This window comes from Labrus mixtus, chromosome 11, assembly GCF_963584025.1.
Source record: "Labrus mixtus chromosome 11, fLabMix1.1, whole genome shotgun sequence".
In the NCBI taxonomy this organism is placed as follows: Eukaryota; Metazoa; Chordata; class Actinopteri; order Labriformes; family Labridae; genus Labrus; species Labrus mixtus.
In genome coordinates this window covers 28,411,525-28,434,005 of record NC_083622.1, presented here as the reverse complement: position 1 = coordinate 28,434,005, position 22,481 = coordinate 28,411,525, and the positions used below count along the sequence as shown (strand labels likewise).

Genomic DNA, 22,481 nt, shown 5'->3' with positions numbered 1-22,481 from the left:
ATGTTCAGTATTGTAAATATTTTGAGTATTAACAGCAGCTCAAACGACGATTTAAGAACATTTCAAACCTCACACTGAAGGTTCAGACGTGGTTTATGACCAGTTTAGAGTTTTTAATAAGAGCAGTGAGGGTGATGCGCAGACGCACAGACAGAGGAGCACTCAGCGTGGATTGGAGCAGTTTCAAAGACATCAGTTAGTTAACAGACAGCAGCCTGCCATGTAGTTCACATACTTCACTGGTTAACATGTAAACTGTAGAGCAGATGATCAATTTCACTTTTTGTTTCTTGTCCGTCCACTTATGGGTAATGGCACATTCCCCGACTCTCGCTCACCCGTATAGCTCTCTCTCCCTCTCACGTTCACGGACCCACAGTTATCTTTTAATGCATGTCTTTGACATAATGAGGGAGAGAGGCTTTCGGAAAAAGGGCGTTTGTGGTCGTTAATATACCTGGACGAGTGGGAAACACTGCGCAGCACATGTTTTCCAGGCGCATACACTCGCTCCACACTATCAGAAACTGGTCAACATCGCTACTTGAGCAATGACTGCAGCCTGTATGATCTATAGACTGTCACTGTACGGGCCCTGGCGGCCCTTCAGGCAGCCCGGCCCACCGGGAATTGTCCTGGTTCTCCTGATTAGCCACTCCGGGCCTGGCTGCTCCTCACTGCTCCTCACTGCTCGCCATGCTAAAAGTAATGTTGTTGTCAGCGTGGTGATTGGCTATTAACTCACTTGGTGGACAGGGTTTCCTCATCCCTGCATGCTGACTCACAGGCACATACAGACAGAGCCAATTTAGAGAGAAATACAATGCGCGGAAACTAGTTAAACGCCAAACCATTAAAACCGCAATTCACAAGTCAGTATTGAACCGTGGATGCCATACCGAACGGTTCAATATTTTATTGAGAATTGTTGCATGCCTAACGTTGACTGACTCGTATCTTATCACAGGTTTAAGAAAAGGTCATTATTACATTTGCCATCATCAGTCCATCTGGGAAACTTCAAATCACATAGCAAGGAAAACCTCTAATATAATACAGCACATGATGCACTCAACATATCTCATCACTCCCAAAGATGTTCATAAACCAAGATTCATATGAACTTAGTAACAATGAAAACAAAAACCCTGCCAAGAACTAAGATGCCTGCTCTAAGCCGTCCTGTTGAACCACATCAATCAAAGGCTTCATTTTTGTACGATAACAACATAGCTAATCATTTGCTCTGACATAGTGCTATACATTTACACACCAACACACACATGGTCACAATTACAGTGATCACAGTAGATTCACAATCACTAAACACAAGAATGCTTTGACAGAATGAAGCTGACTGCAGGGTTATTAAAGATGGAGTAGTAGTAAGAAAGAACTTAAGACGCTTTTCCACAACAAATGAACCTGCAATGTCAGAGAAGCTCAACTACCTTTCTCTTCTCCTCTCTATGACTAGCTGACTAGCTTTAACTTATGGGAGAATGCACAAGGAGTGAACATGGCAGGTAAGCCATCCAGCCATGACAGTCTTAAAACAGGTCTGGCATTCCCCGTTACTTCACCCGTTGAAACATGAATCTGTATTGACATTGGGTCATATATGTAGAAATGTAAAATACATTTTGAAGTTGGTGCCTTCTTGACCAAGAAAAGGCAGAAAGTGTCTTTTTGGCTCATGTGGATGAAAGACAACAATTCCCAGAATGCACAGCGGGTGTGGTGCCTCGGCTGCTGCGGCTCCTGTTCAGCCATCAGCCTCAACTGCTGGTCGCTACATGGCTGCTCGTAGAGACCTTCAAAATCCCCTTCATCCATATCAGTTTGAAGCTGAAACATACTTTCTACCACTGACGGTTCTTCTCAGCTTTCTCCACAGAGCCTGTTAGCATAGCTCCCTATGGGTGGGTTTTCCCGTCTCAGGGGAAAATGAGGGCGGGATACAAGACCATTCAAAAATATTACCAGGTTGATACAAAGCTTAATGAAGTATCCCTTTAAGTTCATTCATTTTAAAGGAATATATTGAATTTAGGTTTGAAACTTATTTTGTCCACTAACGCTGTTGCAGCAACGTTAACACAGCTGTGACAAAGTCTACCGGATTGGTCACACCAGCACTTTAAAAGCAGGAGTAAATCTGTGCAACTTCTTGTATTCAGTTAAACCATGCTAAGCAATGAAAGCTTTTATAGTGTATCAGCTATGTCGAGTGGTTCAATTAGATTTAACCACCTCTGGAGGTCTAAAACGTCCTGCTCAGAGACAGACAGTTTAAAAAACATGTAAAAACATCTTCACTATATGAATGTGTTATCCTGTTATAAAGCCAACTCATGTGCTAACAAAGTGATTCATTGATATCTTTATTTCAAACAGATAAAACTATAACATCAAAAGAAAACATGAAAAGTGAATGTCAAAGATATTGACTGCCATCTTCAACTCAAAGCATAAAATACATTTTTCTTATTTCTACCACCTTACCTACTTTTCAAGAACTATAACACAAATATGATGATATCATCAAGAAGTTGGCTGGCTGTTAAGTTTGTCATATTTGTCCGTTATGAATTAAATCCACTTTGACCATACGTTCAAGTTTTTTTTTGTTACCCTTCAAAGAAAAAGACTTCATAAGATATGAGGAATGGAGGACCTCCCTTAATGCCAATGACTGGTTTAAATATCAGACGGAACTGCAACATGAGAAACGTATTGGACAGTGATCGCTAACGTGGAGCCATAATGGAAACATTCTTAGCGCTAATATTTCACAATCTCATCTGGCTCTTATCAAAGCTGGAAACTAACGAACCTTGTGAAAATCCAAGGCACGGCCGGGTAGTACCAAATCTGTTAACGGTCTGTCTTTCATTCCTTTAATGAGCCTCAACATCGTATTCAAACTTCCAACTCCGTTTTCATCATGGATATTATTTTATGTAGCAGAACTGTTCGGCAACAGCCACCAACATATGTTCGAGCATTTATTTACAACAAGGTTTGACACCTTGGCAAAGCAGCCTGCACAAAGCCATGCCAGCATGGAGTGTAATCAAGCTTCCCCACACCCCGACCCTGCCTCTGCACAGTGAGGGGAAGGAGAGAGGATTCAGATCAGCACTGTGTCAACACTTCACAGCCCGTTCAGAAGGTCCTGCTGATCACATCTTGTTGTGAGGAACATTGTCTGTTTGTTTTGCACGACTTCTCCAAAGGGAGAACATTTGCTTCCAATAAAGAAAGCAGGAGACCAGAATGAGAGCCAGCGAGGCGAGATGTTGGAGGAGGTTGAACATCAGAGGGTGACTGAAAAATCAGTAGATGATGATAGGTCTACTAATTAGTTCTAGTCAAACCTGATTGGTCAGATTTCGCCTATAGTCGACTGACAGTTACTGATCCATATTCTCATTGAAGTTTAACCACATCATTAAACTATTTGTCTTCTAGGCTTTGAATAATAATTTATTTTATGATAGGACTTGATCTATCCTTTTTTTCTCACTCAATAAGTCCGCATTAATGTGACCTTATAACGATGTCCAATACAGACTGACGGCCCGGTGTGGGTGGGTCAGACCACCAACAAACAGCGTCTTTTAACTTACCATTTGAAGATTTACTGAACTCTCCTGATCATAACAATCCACCAAAAAGGGTCCCCCATGATAAATACCATTTTTAATCCAAACACATTACATCCATAATGATCCACTATTCTGACGACCTTTTAATGACACTTCATAACAGCCTACAACATCCAATGAGAGCCTTTGTTGAAGGAGGTGTGTCTCCCTGTTCTGACGGCCAATTGCACTCGACTGTGCCGATGACTGGCATCTCTTGTAGCCAATGAAGGCTGAGGCTCTGACAAACGAGTCGTCACCCTAACGATCAGTTACAAACAGACTTCAGATGTATTTAGAATCCAGCTCACCTGCTGCTCGGTACAGGATCTTGGGTTCGAAGAATATACAGGGGTTCGGGTCTGCAATGCAGGAGAGGAGCAGTCCCTTAGCCTGTACTGGACTACGAGGTACCACAACCTGAGGAAAACATGACACACCTTATGAGACCCAGTCACGATGTTGTTTAAACAACCTTCATTTGATTATTGCTTAAAGGACTGGAATCATGTTTAATTACACATTCCTCAACATATCATGTGTTATCCTTGTGTCATAGTAAGGGATCAAACCGACCAGCATGCCTTAAACTGGATCCTATTCCTTTTACATGTATGTTTACATGTACAGTTAAGTCAAACTAGAACTACAGGTAGAGATTGATTAGGCTGTTTAAAAGGACTCCTGCCCTTGTTCCAGTATAAAAGCACCAAGGGAGAATGGTCATTGATGGAAGTATATCTGACTCTGCTAAGGTAGGTGGCAATATGCTCCCATTTAGCCTCTTACTATTGGACCCTCTTCCACTTGACCTACTGTATTATTGTATGTCTTATACCAATTTGTCAAATTCCTGTACTTCCATATGTTTAACTCCTTGAGCTGAAACAACAAAACTTTGTCCCCGTGTCTGTTCATAATGCAGGGTTCTTGTTCTAGCACTCGCTTCCTTCGTCTTGTTTTCTGCCCGGCTTTCTTCTACACATTTGTGCTTTTTTGACTTCTGGGTCAAAGATGGCCGTCAGAGCTGTGGAGCGGTTCTTTTGCCAGCCCCCTAGGATTTTTACCGCAGCAGGATACAATCAAGAGAATTCACCTCGAGTAAATGGTAGAGGGTGGTGACGTTTATATCATGTGACTGGAGTCAGTGTGTAGACTGTGCGCATGCGACCGCTACGATCTCTGAAATGATCTAGATATTTTCAGGAGTGCATTATGTGAAAACAGCTTAAGCACGACTATGAGAAATTAGACTTTTTGCTATTTCAGTTGGACTAATGTTTAAATGTAGTTCAAAAGTATAGTTTTAGTCCCTCTTATACAATAAACAGACTCTTCTAACATCATGTAAATGTACTGACTGTTTGCAAACACTGAACAACAGACTCGTTTTGTCTTCAGGCTTAATAAAAGTACTGAGAAACTCTGGATTTCAACTTCTTGACTGCAATGCATTGACAATTCATTTTGTGAAGTTCTTCTTTTTAATGTACACTTTTAGATTTATACATACATGATAGTGGTGCACAAACAGAAACAGACCCCTATCTACTTTTTTTTTGTTTTGGCATTTCTATTTTGTCAGCTTTACCGGGGTAATCTCTTTGATTCAGGTCAGAACTAGGGTATCATGATAACACTGGGGCAAACCTGAATGCAGCCACTCAGGCTGTGAGTCTGTACTGACCCTCAGATGGAGTTTACAGCGAACGCTGATAGTTTACACAAACATTAACATTTATCAGCCTGACCTTTGCTCAGCCTGTTTATTGCTCTAAGCTGTAGCTGTAGCCTCACATCACAGTGATTCCCAGTCTGTGGGGTGTGAGTAACCGTTGATGAAGATGATGATTGTATGTCGGGAGGTTAAGTCTTTACATTTTAACATAGGCTTGTTTATGTTGAGCACATGCTGTTAAATCCATGTCAGTGGTCTTAAAGAATCATTTTCTCCTTTCATGCCCTTTTCACACATACGGACTAAAAGTAGCAAGCTCTCCGTTGCATTTTTACAAGCTTGAAGCTTGTGTGTTTATCGTTAAGCATGACTTTTATATACCACTCAATTTATATGACTCAACAGTTGTCACTGCACTGACGCAGAATAAAACAGTGTCTTATAGTCAGTTAACCTAGTCTTTGTTAAATCATGCTCAATGCAGCGACACAGCCAGAGCAGCATTTCTTTACATTCTGGTTCATTTAAGCCTCGATGTTACACAAGAATACACACTTCGTCTCTCATGTCATCTTTCCAACATCTCACCTTTTAGTCCTCTTTAGTTAATATTCAGAAGTATGGCATTCTTCTGGATTACTGCCCCATTCCGTGTGTGTTTGGGGACTATGCATGCACACAAAAATGTAAATTGGCTAGAAGCTAAATCTGGTACAAAGCACTTCCTCTCAACGTTCAGCTATGGAAAAAATAAATAGGAGATCCCTGCAAAAGTATGTTTTTCTCTGGTTCAACGTTTGTGTTTGAGTCTAATGAACATTTGATGTATCGTACAACAACATTTTTCTCAACATCCAAATAAAATATTCTAATAATTTTGAATTAAAACGTTCATGTATCTTGTCATGCTCTCCATCAGTCTTTCACATGACTGTGGGTGACATTATGACAATATTTGATCTGGAAGTTGCAAGAAAAGTTGTTTACATTAAAACAATAAATGTTCATCAAGACAAACCTTTAAATAGTAGAGCAAGAGAAAAACACATGTTTGCAGTAGTCTATTAATGGGGTTTGGAGGTTGATTTTGTACATGGTCTCAGGTACAATCATATCAAAAAGTATTTAAACTAATAATGGTTGGTGCAGGTTGTATTTAAGTTGCTTCAAATGGGTTAGGGTTAGGGTTGGGTGTCCATTCTGAAATTATAAACTAGAAAAGTATTTTTCTGAATTGTTTTATAGTAACTGTTGCAGAGGAAATAATAAAAGAGATTTAATAATGTACATGGACTCTTGTAACAAATATAATCAATCACACTTTAAAAGCGGCAGCCCGCGCTATGATTCAATAAAGCCCTTCAAACGTCCTGTAATAAACCCCACTGCTGACCTTGATGCCAGGGCAGTGGGCGAAGAAGGCCTCGGGGCTTTGAGAGTGGTAAAGTGATCCATGGCCGACACACCCCCACGGAGCTCGAATGGTGAGGTTGCCGCAGTCAAACAGGTTGCCAGAACGGTAGCGGTACTTTGCTGCTTCATTGACTATCTGGAAAGAGACGAAAGAGACATTTAAAGATTAGCACAGCAAGAAGTTATCAGTCATCTTGATGATGATGTGTGTGCTGGTTTAATAAAAAAAATATTTTAATAAAGCCAAAAAGAAACCTTGAAAACAGAGTACTTTCTTTTGTTTCCTGGATTAAGACCACACCGGCCAATTTTGGATTTCGGCTTCATGAGAGACACCACTCTCTTTCTGCTTTTCCTCCTGATGCTTTTAAAAACACTACTTTATTTTTAACGAGCACATTCACCGCAAGTGTTTGGTTTCTTTAACTTCTTCTACAGTTTTCTCATAGTGGGCTTCCTCCAGAAAAGGTGTCCCAAGTTTTCCTCCCCAACACTCAGGTGGGCAGTTAATTCAGCTTTAATGTCTCTCTACGGTCAGTTTGGACCGCATCACTTTAAGTGAGAGCACAGACGGAGAGAGATGAGCCGACTCAAGGCTCAGAACAGATTGAATAAACTGTTTTTTTAGCGCCACGGCAGGAGCCTCTAAGAAACTGTTTCCATTGTCACATGTTGTGTTTGACATTACCTTGACAAAGAGAGGACTCCCATTCATCATACAGAGGGCAAAAGTACACAAACTGACACTAATGTTAACATGTATGCATGCTAACACAGCAGCACTGTCCACTTCCCAGTCTGTTCCACTTCTTGACTTTGTTTTGTTTAATCTATTTTTTACCAAGCTAGATTGTGGAATATGATTAAATGGACAATTGGAGGTCTGTTTGTTAAATACCTGCATGAAACGAGGAATACGCTGCACAAATAAACCAGAACACAAGTCACATAAATAACGTCACAAACATTTGTTGCTGCCGGGCTAGCAAAAGGAAATAACTGATTTCCTTTCTTTTGTCTGGAGGGTTCCTGTGCATAGTGAATCTTATGTGACACCACTTCAACCCTGATAAAAACTGTATAACAAATGCAGTTTGTCAGAGTTGATACATGTGGAGATTCACATGGATACAAAACTCTTATATAAATATGGTAGAGATGCCCCAATTGCAATTTTTTTTGTTTTACTTGGTTTGACCTGCAGACAGATTTTTGGCCGATACTGATTTTCTTTCTTTAAAGTGTCATAATAACTTTAAGCACAACACTGACTGTTAAGTTCTTTAAAATACAGGATATAAGTCGCACCGGTATGTAAGACGCAGTCTGTTTTGGGGAGTTTCCAGGAAAAGGAAAAATGGTTTCAACTGTCTATTGTGTTCAGAAAAGTTGTCACTCGTCAACATTAATACTCTTTCAATCAATGGAACCACTAGGTTTATTTCCTATGTATCCCAGCACCACTTGCAATCAGCTTGCAAAACATAATGAAGGGGGATGAATTTTGTTGCGTCAAGTTTGGTAAGGTTGTGTGCAGTGTGTGATGGTGGAGGCTGCACTCATGGCAATGACGATGCATGTTTCAGCATTTCATAGTGGTTTACAACAGCCTGTCCTAACAGCATGCAACGTGAGTGAGTGTCAGCAACACAAAGCGGCGTGACACGACACGCCGTTTTTACCCTGACACCCCATTTCTTCTTTCCTCTCCGTCACTCGCATAGACGGACGAAGAACAAGGAAGGGCTCTACAAGACTCTGACACGTTGTGATTATTCTCGTAAATTTACGAGTTTAGTCTCGTAAATTTAGGACTTTAATCGCGAAATTAAAAAAATAAAAAATTTAACATGGCCCTCATCCTCCGTCGTAGTGAATTAATAATATCCACATCCGTGATTAAAATGTTGAGCTTTTACTTGTGGAAAAAACACCGGAGAAACAATTTTTTGGGCTCACCGCAAGCCGTTTATTGACGAACCTCTGTGTTTTTATTTGAGTAAACAGCTCCTAAATACAAAGCACCACACTTCAGTTTGTACCCAATACAAAAGCACTAGATGTCATATTGTTTGCTCTGTGAATTTCAGTTTCCTTTTGCAAAGAATTATATATTTAACGGATGCAGTGTGGACAGGCAGCGTGCGATCATGTGCGATGTGACGCGATACATATGACGCCTGCGTGCTGTACTCGGTGAAGGACGCAGCACACTTTTCCAATAGATATCAAAAGTCCATTTATTACAGTCAAGTGTGTCAAACCTTTTGTTACCTGAATTCTGTTTCATTTTTACGCAATTATTAACGGTGGAAGTGTCTTTTGATACGTAAAGTATAACAAAAATGGTGTTAAATAATCTTTAAAAGATTATCTCTTATCTCTGCATTCTATTTTCTATATTTTCACATTCTAGAAAGATTCAAACAGTCATTAGTAAGACTCCTCAGCCCGACGACTGAAATGTAACAGGGATTGAATGTAAAAGGGTTTTAAAAGGGTAATTCCATGTTTTCTTCTTTCCATTTAATTTATGACAGATTGATTTTTAACGATACATGCTTTTGGTGATGCAGAAGAAAAGGTTTGCATTTGATGGTTCTGAGAGAAACTTGAAGCCTTCAGGAGCACCTTTGAAAAGAAGTTCCTCCTTGAGCTTTAAGAAAAACAGCTATCACTGGCTATAATAAGATACTGTGTGATGTCTATGCGTTCTGGGGTTATGACACTGAAGGAAGGATTTTTGATGCAAAAAGCAGATTTGAAGAGTTACGTCAATGAACTCTAATTCAACTATTGTCTCTTTAACCATACACCCACAGAGTGCCAGTGGAAATGATATAGCTCTTAAAGGAAGGTTCCTCCTGAAACATACATTAACATTGAAACTGTAAATTACTTTTCATTTCCCATATTTAGGAGCTTTTGGTCTCCACAGCATCAACCCTCATGGTTCTATGAGGCTGTTTTAGTTAGACCAAGAGTATAGACCCTAAAGCTGCAGCGACCAGTCAATTATCTGATCAGCCATGTGACAGAACATTCAACTAGTTTATTGGCTGAATTGAGCCTCTTTTTTAAGAAGAAGAAAAAAGTGTAACTGTTAAGAACTATTTTCAGCCCCACACAAGTAAACTGAATGTCTTTGTATTTGGGAATATTTGGTCCTAGAAAATTCAACATTTAAATCATCATGCAATCATGGTTACCGCTCTTATTAACATATACAGGGAGGTTTATGACTGCAATGTCAAAGAACTAGTAGCGTCGAAAGCCGCCTGTGGCGTCGCCTCATGTCTTGGCCAAAAAGTTGCACTAGAATGCAAGGCAAAGACTACAGCCGACGGCTCGTTGTTATGATACGAGAAAACCATTTTCACACCGCTGTTGCTCACCACTCTTTTTATAGGTAGCTTACTAATCAAGAATAATGTCTTCAAAAAGTTGAAAATGGCGCTGGTGTCAGCCTTTGGTCTTTTGGAGGAAAATGAAAAGAAGAGGCAGAGTCGACAAATAAGGAGAAACTGCAATAATGGGTGTAAGATAAAGATAAACATTATTGATAAACTTTATTGATCCCGTGGGGGAAATTTGTGAGCATGGATACTTCAGCGGCATGCTCTGCTCAAGGGGCTTTGTCGAACTTGTGTCGAGAGCTGGAGATAAATGAATCACCGAACAGCCAATCAGAGAGATTCCTCTCACCGACTGCCGATTGAACATGTCGAATGGGCCAAAAAATGGCCAACAGGGGCAGATGAGTAGTGACAGAGCCGGACACACCGCAAAAACTAGGGCGACGATCGCTCACCGACGGTCCAACTAGGACCGACGATCTCCTTGGTGTGCCTTTACTCACCTCATTCTCCCCCCTGACCCAGGATGCTAGACTCTCAGCCCACCACCTGTTCTCTAGACCCAATACCAACAAGCCTCCTACAGAACATTTTCTCTACACTTGCACTGCAGTTATGCATATCATCAACTCCTCTCCATCAATTGGTGTGTTCCTCATTGCATTCAAGCAAGCTCGGGTCACCCCACTGCTCAAAAAACCCACACTCAACCCAGCCCAGGTTTGAAAACCACAGACTGGTTCCACTTCTGCCCTTTCTGTCAAAAATACTTGAGCACACCTTTCATCAAGTCTCTGAGTTCCTGTCCAGAAACGATTCAGTTTGACCCAAATCAGTCAGGCTTTAAGTGGGGCCACTCTGGTGAGAATGCACTACTGTCAGCAACAGAATTGCTACGTTTGGCTAGAGCTGTGGCTTAGTCCTCAATTCTCAGCTGCCCTGGACACATTTAACCATCAAATCATCCTATCCACACTCCTTGAACTTGGCATCTGAGGATCTGCCCTCGTGTCTTGGAAGGGAGAAGTGTCCGAAGGGCACAGCTTATCCACAGGGGTACCTCAAGGGTCAGGGCTTGGTCCCCTTCTCTTCTCTATACACTTCCCCTGGAGCAATCATCCTCTCTTATGGTTTAGTCATACCATTGCTATGCTGACGATACCCAGCTCTTCCTGTCATTCCCGCCAGATGACATAAGAACTTTACAGATCAATTGAATTTTCATTGTATTCATGATATGAAGATTTGAAATAAATACATTGCAATAGACGTTCTGAAATGCCCAGAAGTAAAACAAAATAAATAAAAAAACATTTACATCAGATGGAAAACTGGATACATGGACCATGAATTCACATCATTGGCCAATCAGATGCAGCCCAAGCGAGCGGACAAATACCCTTAAATTAGATTTTTGGCTACTGTGTCTGTGTAAGAGTTAAGGTTGGTGAAATGTGTAAATGAAGACGTTTTGTTGAAAAAAAAGAACAGCATTTCTGTTTGAATATTTGTTTAACCATTGCTCATTACATCGTCATCACAATGTTCTTTTACATTACAGCGTAGTGAATGCCTAGCTGCTGCCTTTCTTACCTGGTCAAATGCAGGATAGATATAGTCAGCAAACTGGATCTCGGCAATGGCTGTGGCACCAGCAACAGCTACACCAATACCAAATCCCACAATCCCCTGCTCACACAGAGGAGTGTTGAAGACTCTGTCCTTGCCTGGGAAGAGAGCAGAAGAGAGGAGAGAATGTATAAGAAACCCAAGTACCATTAGAGGGCGCAAAAAGAAGCTACTGGGGGATGCAGCTAACTTTTAATAAAGTTTCACAAAAATAAAAGTTCGACTTTTACAGTCTCCAACTTTGCAGCAACTATCATAGCATGGATCACTGAACAGCTCAGTGTATATCATTATTTAATTAAGACCACTGACCACAATTGTAGAGGGTGTCATGTGAATAACAGAGTGATCTGATAACAGAGTAAAGCCCAAATACTACACTTCAGTGATGAGACTGCAAAGAATCCTCTCTCTTAAAATGCCATGCAGGCCAGAAATAAATGAAGTGACAAGCTGATGACTCCTCCTGTCGCTAACCAAGCCAGTGATGCTTACACATCCCCCTCAGACTAAAAACTGAAGATTTTTTTTTTTTTTTTCCACTCCACCCTGTAATTTGAAAGCGAGCTGCCAAAGTGGGACTCTATATTTGGGTTGAGTGTGTTATTTTTGCTCTCATCTTTGTGTATTTGCCAATCCAGCCTTTTTCTTTTATGCTGGGAAATGCGCGTCTCTGAGTATGCCTTTATGTGCCCTTCTGCATGCTCACAAAGTTCAAGAAGCCACCGCAGCCCTACAACCCCTTTGGGAAATGAACAATAAGTGATCAAAACGTAATGCTTTGCCGCTATGAGTGAAGCAGACTTCAAACATGCAGCTTCATGAGAAAGTGACATATGTGACAAATAAAAGTTTAGGGCGTACGTCAGTGTGTTTTCAAAGCAATGAGTAGTTGGTGAACTTGTGACAGGAAAACTACAACCAAGTGAATATCAGATGCATGCTTGTGTTGTTCCTCAGTAGCTCACACAAGTCAAGAATCAAGAATCCAAGTCATAGGAAGAGCTAGCCAAAGCACAGGGTCAATGTGTGCTCTTGTTTTCGGAGAAACAGCCCTCAGACGTAGCCATCAGCCAGTGACGGGAGGACTGAGTCACCAAGGTGAATGCATCCGCCTTGTAAAAAAAAAAGCCATTCATATAGTGTGTCTACCCTGCATTAACCTCTGTTCTGTGTGATAGCAGTGGGTGGCAGAGGTGTGCAGCATCCTTTCAGTAGTGAGAGGGCTACAAACAGCTTAGCGATCATCAAAAGGATGAGATGGAAAATAATGATCCCTCTCCAAAAGGTCATCACTTCTGACGTCAATGAAAACACAAAAATAAAAGCTGGCTTCTGCAGGTTTGATTTCAGACTCCCTGCTTAGAAATGTACAAGACCAACTAAAATGAACTAAAAAACAAACATACAATCACCACTATTATTACACGATTGACGTATTTTGTCGTATGTATTATATACAATGATAAAAATGAAATACAACACACACACATTACTGCTGTCCCTGCATGCTTCTGTAATGCATCAAGACTTTTCACAGGACCTGAATTTATCTGGAGACACATTGGGCTTTATTTTCTTCTTTTCAAACCACAAACATATCTTCAACGCAGCATCAATCTCAGATGAAAAACAGTTCCTGCTATTGCCATGTTTTTTTGTTCTATCTGCTCTCATTGTGATTCATGTTTATTGTCTGGCTGTCAACTACAGAATCAAAGTGGACCTTCCAGCTTCTTCTAAAGGCCAAATCCTCGCTGACTAATACCACAACAAGTTTAAATGACTAAAGTAATAAACAGCAGATGCATTGTTCTCTGCGGGTTCAAACTTCAAACCGTGTTGCTGAAGAAGCTAAACGCCCATAAGTTTCCTTTTATGGAAGAATTTTTGAGTAACGCTGCACGATTTTGGCCAAATGATAATGACAATTTTATTTTTTGAATCAATATTGAGATCATGATTACGGATCACAATACCTTATTAATTTTAGTAAGAGATTTTTGTATTGTTTATTATATTGTAAAACATATATATCCTGCATGACACCTATTGCCAGGGCTGGACTGGACTGGGACAAAAAAAAATCCCACTGGTCGTTAAAAATTGTCCAAACATGACGCAGCAGCTGCACCCTAAATGCACCAGCTAATACACAATATTCATACTTAAGCCAAAGTATTGACACATATGTCAAAGAAGGAGATCTAATGTTCAGTATTCATCCTTGTTTATTAAACAGTACTTAATATTTTGTTAAGGCTAATGAAAGTCTTTCTAACTGGTCTTTACAGTGCTTTTATTTTGTCTTTTTCCATCGTCTTAAGCTAAGGCTTCTTTATTTCCTGTTTGGATTCAAAATCTGACTTTGATTTTGAAGGATTTAAATTAACTCTCGTTTGATGCGACTCATGACAGTTACTTAACTACGACAAAAGAAACAAAAAAAGGGAAATGTTTGACTGTCACACCTATTGAATTATTTGGATGACTTTTTAAAATCACTGCTGATAAATTTATCAAAAGTGCCGACCCAAAAAGGTGAAGTGATAAAGTCGGATTCAAGTCGTGAATATGAGAGAATATACAGAACAATTATATATAACCAAACATCATTTTTGAATATGGTCATGTCTTTTTTGAAATATTTTTTTCTTCTGAAGCAGGCGACAATAATCGTCAATCTTGATTCTTTGATAATGGGAAGGCCAATCTCATGATCGCCATTTAAATTCAATGAATTGTTCAGCCCTGCACGTTCCATTAGAAACCACTAGAAAACGCTCCAGTTATATCCAATGAAAGATGGTTGAATTCCATTTAGCTGCTTCAGATTGGAGGTGCTGGTATTGTGTATTCTGGCACACTGTCACATAATGAAAGCTTAATGGGCCGTGCTCTCCTACAATAGAGAGATGAAATGTCTGCTGTGGATCAGTATCTGTTAAAAGCTAATATCTGATTTTAATGCTTCCTGATGGACCAATAAAATGCATTAAGAACAGAGCAGTATACGTTTCTGTCATATGTAATTGAAGAGCCAATTTACTTCCAGTCATAAACACATTGTAAGCATATTTGACTGGCCCTGAGATGTGATTTTAAAAACATCAGTGTGATAAATTCTCAGAAACAAAAATGTAATCAAACATCAAAAAGACGCTTTATTATAACCAAATCAAAACAGTAGACTCTAAAGTAAACTGACAGATGATATCAGCTCATGTTTCTAAGGCTACTCTGACACAACAGAGCCTTCTGGTCCTCTGGGTGAACAGTGAACACAAATATGACATTGTGAGAAAGGCAATTGAAAAGATTCTTTACAGTCATGTGCTGCCATCTAGTGGCAGAATTATGCAAGTTCATAAGAGCAATATACTGACACCTTTTCTTGATGAACAGCAAATTCAGCAGGAGATGCTGTTAATTAAAGAGAATCAAAAGGGGGAGGAGCTTACCATATTTGTCTCTCAGGCCAACCGTGCATCGAAATACTCCACCAAAGGCAACGTCTTCCCCAAAGATCACTGCAGATAAAGACACGGAATAGTCAGTGGTAATAAGATACAATTATTTAAGTTTCTACTTTTTCAAGGAAAGTTAAAAACACTGTACCCATCTCAAACCTTTTCTACAGAGGCATGATTGTCTTAGACTGAGAAAAATCCTGTTACATTACTAGTAGTTACATTTCTACTCCTTATATAGTTCTCAGAGTTTAGTTTGGAGTTTTGGAATGATTTATCAATATGAAACCATGTCTCACCAATCCTAAGAAGGACTCAGGATAAGGGTTTTGGTTGGCACCATATGCTGAGCCCACTGGTAACGTGAGAGATCTACAGATCTAATCTTAAACCTCTTCAACTGCTCAAACTCATCCGGGCCATCCTGAACATTTCAAACATGTTTGACATTATTGCCTTATTATATGCCTTTTTAAAAAGCGGACGCCTTTTCAAAAAGCGCTAACCCTAACCCTAACCCCTACCCTTTTTCAGTTGAATTATTTCAACTTTTCAGAAAAGCGCTGGGTGACATCAAGCGCCTTTCTGACAGCTGACCAATCAGGACAGACTAGTAACCTACGTCCCTAGTTACCGGTGCCCAACAACGGCAAACTTCCACCAGATATGTGTGCATTGTGTGTCCGCTCCGGTCTGTTACGGGTCCGTGCATCCTCATCCGTCAACACCCACCGGCTGTGTTCTCAGTCCGCAACACGGAGAGCACAGCCGGACAGCTGGAGTACGGAGACAAAGGAGTTTCCGCGGTAATTTAACAGATTCACTCGCGACAGCACGGGATAATACGATGTTCGTGGTATAAAACTCAATACAAACCTTATAAACACATAAACAAACGGTCATTTTTCTGAACCGTCAAAACGGAGGGTTTTATTCTGAAAATAAACCGGATGTTTTAATGTTGTATCGGTGTCTGACTTCCCGTCCCGCTTGTTCTTTTCTGTGCTAAATTGATGCGTTGTGCTCCGGCGCGGTTGCACCGCAGACTAGATCCCGTTGTTAAGGTTACAGAACACTCGCGCATAAGCGCTCAAAAGGCGCTGAAAGCAGCGCTTTTTTCTGAAAAAAGAAGTCCAGTGTGAACACGGCCTAAACCTTGCCTTTAAGAAACATGACTTCCTAAGTGGCTGATAGTAAGGGAATATTGTGAAAATCTGGGAATAAATTCCTTACCAACCAATTTCTACACCAACGTGTTTCTAAAGGTGTCTAGTTACACATATAAAAAGATTTAAATTCAACTCCTGTAGGAAAATCCGTGAGAACTGCTGAAACTTTGGGTACCTGGAACCTTATTGGTTGAAAATTTGAAATTTTTTATCTTTTTTACATGTGCCTTAAATAGCTTATTTGGGATGCTGAATCCATTGCAAGCATTTATTTTGCACCAAAACCACTCCTTGGTAGAGAGACGGCCACGCCCACTTTTCCAGCTCTCTTGAAAACCCTTTGTTTAGGTGAAAATCAATGTTGCTTGTTGCATGTGAATTATAAAGCATCTTCATAGGTCTATTTATAAATGTATTAGTGATGGTAACTACCTTTTATTAACTGTTAAATGTTGCAGTTGGTTAACATTTGTAGCAAGTGAGTGAGTTTTGAGTGGCAGGTGCCAGACGTGCTCAAGCCATTCTGTGAATCATGGACAGACACAATAGAGTCCACACATATCAAATAATATTCACCGGTCAAAGAGAAATTGCAAGATGATTTTAACTCTGATATGTAAGTATTATTAAATTTGAGTTGATGTAATTCATGTAACATTGCTACTTAATGTTTTAGTGACCTCAACAGAGTCATCTGTTGCAGCAGCCAATGCCGCTTTCACAATCAAAGTGTCAGCATCATTGTCATACTGCTCCACGGTGATCTGATGTTTCCGGAACGTTGAAGAGAGGAGCTGGATAAGCACACACTTGTTATGAATGTTCAGTGTTTCCCCTAGGTTTACAGCTTTGGGGGGGTGGTGGCGCACGCTGACACACCGACACACCGACACAAACACTTGAAGGAATCTTGGTATTCATGACAGCTGTCCTTTTCTATGGGAAAGGTATCCTTAAATGACTTCTTCCCCTGATTTCCGACTCTATCCACTATCCTATCTCTACAATAAAGGCACAAAAAGCCGCCCCCCTAATATAATGGTAGGGGAAACACTGATGTTGTCAAATGTATCATATCTGGTCGAATCTGTATATTACAGCAGGAGTTCTTGGTACACTGGATGTGGTCATGATCTTTTGGCAAGCTACTATAGCCATCAAAGACCACAATGATCTTCTGGGAGCGACTGCCAAGACACTGCACAAACCTCAGGTAACTGCCTGCAATCTCCTGCCAAGTCTGACCGTGTTCCCACTTTACCAAGTAGAGAAGCCATCCTCCATCAACCACCAGACTGGAGCACGGTTGTTCTGTGAGGTCAAGCTGATCGGCCAAGTCTTTCAGGCTTGTTTTGGAAAAGCCTGCTTTGTTCGCCTTGTTAATTTTTTGACCTTTTTTGTTGAACAATGACAAGGGGAAGGGAGTCAGCTCATACTCTAAGCTTGTCTCAACTGTCATATCCCGTTGGGCAAAGATTATCAGTCAGCTGAACAACTTGAGTGAGTTTAGGTAAACCTTCTTGTCTTTGACCTTGGGAATATTTCTCAGTGATGACAGGGCCTGCACCTTGAACTTCACCTCCATGGCCAATGTCACTGACTGTCCATCCAGCTTTAATCTGATCTGCATTTACCTCCCAACTTCCGCTCTCTCAGCATTGACTGTGTCACCTGCAGTGCTCATGAATCCTGAGAAGGACACAAGCAACTCGATCGTGGTCAAATGGGTTGGTCTCCTCAAACCTTTTGAGGGTAAGTTCAACTGCTTCAGCATCTCGCTTCATCATTGTTCTGGACAGGTCTTTGTGGAGTTGATTGTGTTTCTTGACACCTTCCTTCATGCGCTGGTTGACATCGGAGAAGTGGTTGAGGGTCTGCACCCAGAACTTGGTCGTGGTCTGAATCACTATTTCTCATCCTCCCTCTGCTCAACCCAACATCTGACCCAACATCTGACTTGGCTGCCTTAATCAGTTTCAGTACAACCCACCCAACCTTGAAATGATGGGTAGATTCACCTGCTTTATGATATCCACTGCCTTGAGTCAGATGGGGAGATCGAAGGTCACTATGGTGACTTTGTCCCTGGAGAGACACATGCACTCTTTGAGAGTGATGAAGATGGTCTTGTGGTCATTAGGGTCACATTCGAGGAGTGTTCCCATAAATTTAAACAATGTTCAAATCTATATTGTCTCCGACAAACTGAGTGACTGAGCAGATTGACATCCATGATGTTCGTCTGATTGTAACTTTGTATTTCACTTTTACCAGCTGTCGTAACTAATAGACCCCCAAGTTGGATGTCAACCTCAATCTCATCATCTATCTGATTGTCAGTTTCTTCAACAATGGTACCAAGAGCGCCAGAAGCATCAGTCATACTGTGTGCAGTTGGGTATGACTTTGGATCTATATCAATGGTGGTGATGTCATTGCAAATTAACTTTAGTGCAGTCTTTAAGATTTGTCTTCTCATTTCCAAACTTAATGTTAGCATGTTGCTCTCGAAGGATGTTGCTGGTCTTATCTTTGAAACAGTGAACATCTGCTCTCCTCTTTTGTGATTTTAAATACAGTGTATCCTGGTATTTCTCTAAGAGCTTCTTCTTCAGCCACTTCTTTGAATATGAGAGATTCTTATCCAGTGACTGATCAAACTGCTGCATTTTTATGTGGACTTGGTCAAGCGTCATAACCCCATAACCCCCCTCGAGTTCCAGGTCTAACCATTCACAGAGCTCATAAAACACAACGTCTCGCTCCTCATCAGTTTTCCTTCCTACATCTTTTGTCTTGGAGTAATGACCATCTGTCTCGTAGAATCTTAATTAAAAAAAAAAATCTGTAATCATTCTTGTGACATGCAAGACATCCTTTGTCATGTGGACAGATATCTTCTCTACTATGTTGTATTTTGAAGCAAATAGGAGGTCAGATGTACAGTTACTGCAAAAAGACCTTGAGAAACCAAAACAAACCCCTGTGATAGCTAGCTAATGTTAGCATGAGGCAGTCAGCTATCATTCAAGTAAGTAAAATAGTAATCAGATGCACTTGGGGTGTGTGGATGTTAGCTAACTAACCAGACTACCTAGTGTTTGCTAGCTATAAGCTAGTTTGATGACAGTACACTCCTTATAATAGTATTAATCAATGTAGTGACATTCAATATTTACAGTTGTAAATAATGTAAGTAATACGTACATATCAGAGTTAAAATCATCTTGCAATTTCTCTTTGACCGGTGAATATTATTTGATATGTGTGGACTCTATTGTGTCTGTCCATGATCCACAGAATGGCTTGAGCACGTCTGGCACCTGCCACTCAAAACTCACTCACTTGCTACAAATGTTAACCAACTGCAACATTTAACATTTAATAAAAGGTAGTTACCATCACTAATACATTTATAAATAGACCTATGAAGATGCTTTATAATTCACATGCAACAAGCAACATTGATTTTCACCTAAACAAAGGGTTTTCAAGAGAGCTGGAAAAGTGGGCGTGGCCGTCTCTCTACCAAGGAGTGGTTTTGGTGCAAAATAAATGCTTGCAATGGATTCAGCATCCCAAATAAGCTATTTAAGGCACATGTAAAAAAGATAAAAAATTTCAAATTTTCAACCAATAAGGTTCCAGGTACCCAACGTTTCAGCAGTTCTCACGGATTTTCCTACAGGAGTTGAATTTAAATATTTTTATATGTGTAACTAGACACCTTTAGAAACACGTTGGTGTAGAAATTGGTTGGTAAGGAATTTATTCCCAGATTGGCCATATATCTGATAAAATTCCCTCACTATGATTCAAACTCCCTTATACTATCTTACAACAAGTCCCTCTTTGTGACATCTATTCTCTAAATATTTCCAGGGTGAAACATTATTCTTAACTTTTAAAGCCAGTGGACTCTTTGAAAAATGTGTTTGATGATGATGATGATGAAGATTTTTTTAAAAGGTGACCTGTTCACAGAGATCTAATAAAAAAAGATATACATTTCCATTTCCTGTTACCTACCTGCTGTTGGATCACTGGCAAGGGTGTTATCCAAGGCACTTGTTACTGACTGGAACAGGTTCATCTTCTGGGTAGGACCTGAAAGGTTTTATGATTAGAAAAAATGTTTTGAAAAAAGAAGACGAGCAAGACATGTTTAGCCAGCAGCATAAAGTACAATGCAATGGTGCACGGTATTGTAATTGTAATTGAAAACATGCTGCCTAATGGTAGGGTGAGAGATAATAGAAGTCTAGAACTAGAAGACAAAGTATTTGAGGTCATCAGTAATGGCCATATCAACATTTTAAAACAGATTTTGGTTTGAGCTGGAGTTAACCATGATGTGTCACATTGGAATGATCTCGTCCTCCTGCACTGTTTACTTTGGTTGTTTGTACTTTTAATAATGAAGTTAGAGTTATTCACATACAGTATAAGCTCTGTTTCAGCGTTGATCTGCTTAAGGGTGAAGTTGTAAACTGAAATCACACAACAACAACAACAACATGTACCAGACGATTTCAGTGACAACACAACTAGTTTGGAACTTCATTATTCAGTCCCGAGCACCGACCTCTGAGTGAGGACCCTTTTGGAATGAGAGGAATTATTCTTTCTTTCCGCCTAAATGATCGCATTGTTGGGGACCTGAGCACGCCTGAAAACTCACCAAATGAGGCATGTGCAGCAGGTCTGGTGAAAATATGATATCATGCTGGTTTTGTGGATTCATTTTAAGAAGTGGCTGAATAGCGACCCTATGAAATTTTCAAAAAAGGCCAGGAGTCTTACTTATTAAACAGTGCATAGAATCCATGCTGAAAGTGGTGTGTGGCCAAAACTCTGAAAAGGCGTGCGCCAAAAATAGTTCAGATTTCTAAAACCGTTCGTACACACATCTGCACGCAATGCTCCCTTTATAGATCACCATCCATAACATAAATGTGCACACATGGTGCACACATGGGGCACCCCCCCCCATAATCTACCCTCTATACGCCCACATTCCACCATAACCGGTCAATGCAAAACACCTCATGAATGAAAATGCAAACAAACGAGCATGCAGAGCAAAAGGTTTCCAGTGCTGGATCACGGAAACAACCAGAAGCTAGAAGAAGAAAATAAACTTTCTGACCCAGAGATGGAGGTGCCTGTGAAAGCAGTGGAAGTGAGAGATCATCCATATTGTTTGTTTGCTACAGCTGAAGGGTCACAAACGAAAGAAAAATCAGAGTGTCACTGGCTGCGTTGTTGCTGCATTCACACACACACGCACACGCACACACACACAGTAACTTTTACTTGTTGGTCACATTTTATTGTGGCAAACTCTGTCTGCACTGTGACTTATGCAGAAGATATTTAGGCCTCATGATCGTTTGGAAGATGGCCCCACTTCCACACTTTACTTATTTAACCATTAAATAAGTGCAGGCGATGAAGACATTCAGCTCTGTGAGTTCTCTTTAGTCCTCTTTATTAAAACTAAAAATCACACTTTATAATAAATGCACAATATAGAAAGATATTAATAAAAACTAAGATTGTCTAACCATGAAAGAGGGCTTTGTGATAGCCCCACACAATTTTTATATATAACATTTTTCAAGGTTAGTTTGAGTTCATGTCTGAACATGTGAGCATGCCAGTACTCTGAACCTGTAAGATTTCATCAGAGGGTTGTGACGTCACAGCAAATTTTGACAGTGAAGTTATAACTGAGCTGTAAATCATCTATCTGATCTATATTGTGTAGTGTGTGTACTTGATTGAAGTGTGTGTCTGAACCACAGGCTGCTGTAACATTTTTATCTAAGTCACAGCGCCTCCTACTGGCAACATCAAGTAGTGTTGCTAAATTATTGCCTATGATACCTACAAAGTGAAGGATATCCTGCTTATTTTTTTCAGTTTGTGGCCACAGATTGGTGGTAATCATTTTAGTGAAGCTGAAAAGGTTTTGTCTAACGCTGCGTCCATGTTGATGCATTTTTTGCCATGAAACAGGAAGTTTTTTGAAACTGCTGTACATTCACTAAACTTGGTAGACATGAGGTCAATGGAGAGATTAAACAATTGGTTTGTGTTTTGTCAGTGGGCAT

At 40.3% G+C, this 22,481-nt stretch overlaps 1 protein-coding gene across 2 annotated transcripts in view; it reads right to left on the bottom strand.

The window, feature by feature from the left end:
• Positions 1 to 22,481, bottom strand: part of bckdhb (branched chain keto acid dehydrogenase E1 subunit beta) — a 60,378-nt gene that overhangs the window by 36,653 nt on the left and 1,244 nt on the right. For both annotated transcript variants that reach the window (XM_061051193.1, XM_061051192.1), the window contains exons 2-6: positions 20,395 to 20,472; positions 15,188 to 15,256; positions 11,691 to 11,824; positions 6,722 to 6,877; positions 3,962 to 4,070 (exon numbers count right to left, since the gene is read on the bottom strand). In XM_061051193.1, coding sequence (XP_060907176.1) covers positions 3,962 to 4,070; positions 6,722 to 6,877; positions 11,691 to 11,824; positions 15,188 to 15,256; positions 20,395 to 20,472 — 546 coding nt within the window. The remainder of the gene's footprint in view (positions 1 to 3,961; positions 4,071 to 6,721; positions 6,878 to 11,690; positions 11,825 to 15,187; positions 15,257 to 20,394; positions 20,473 to 22,481) is intronic.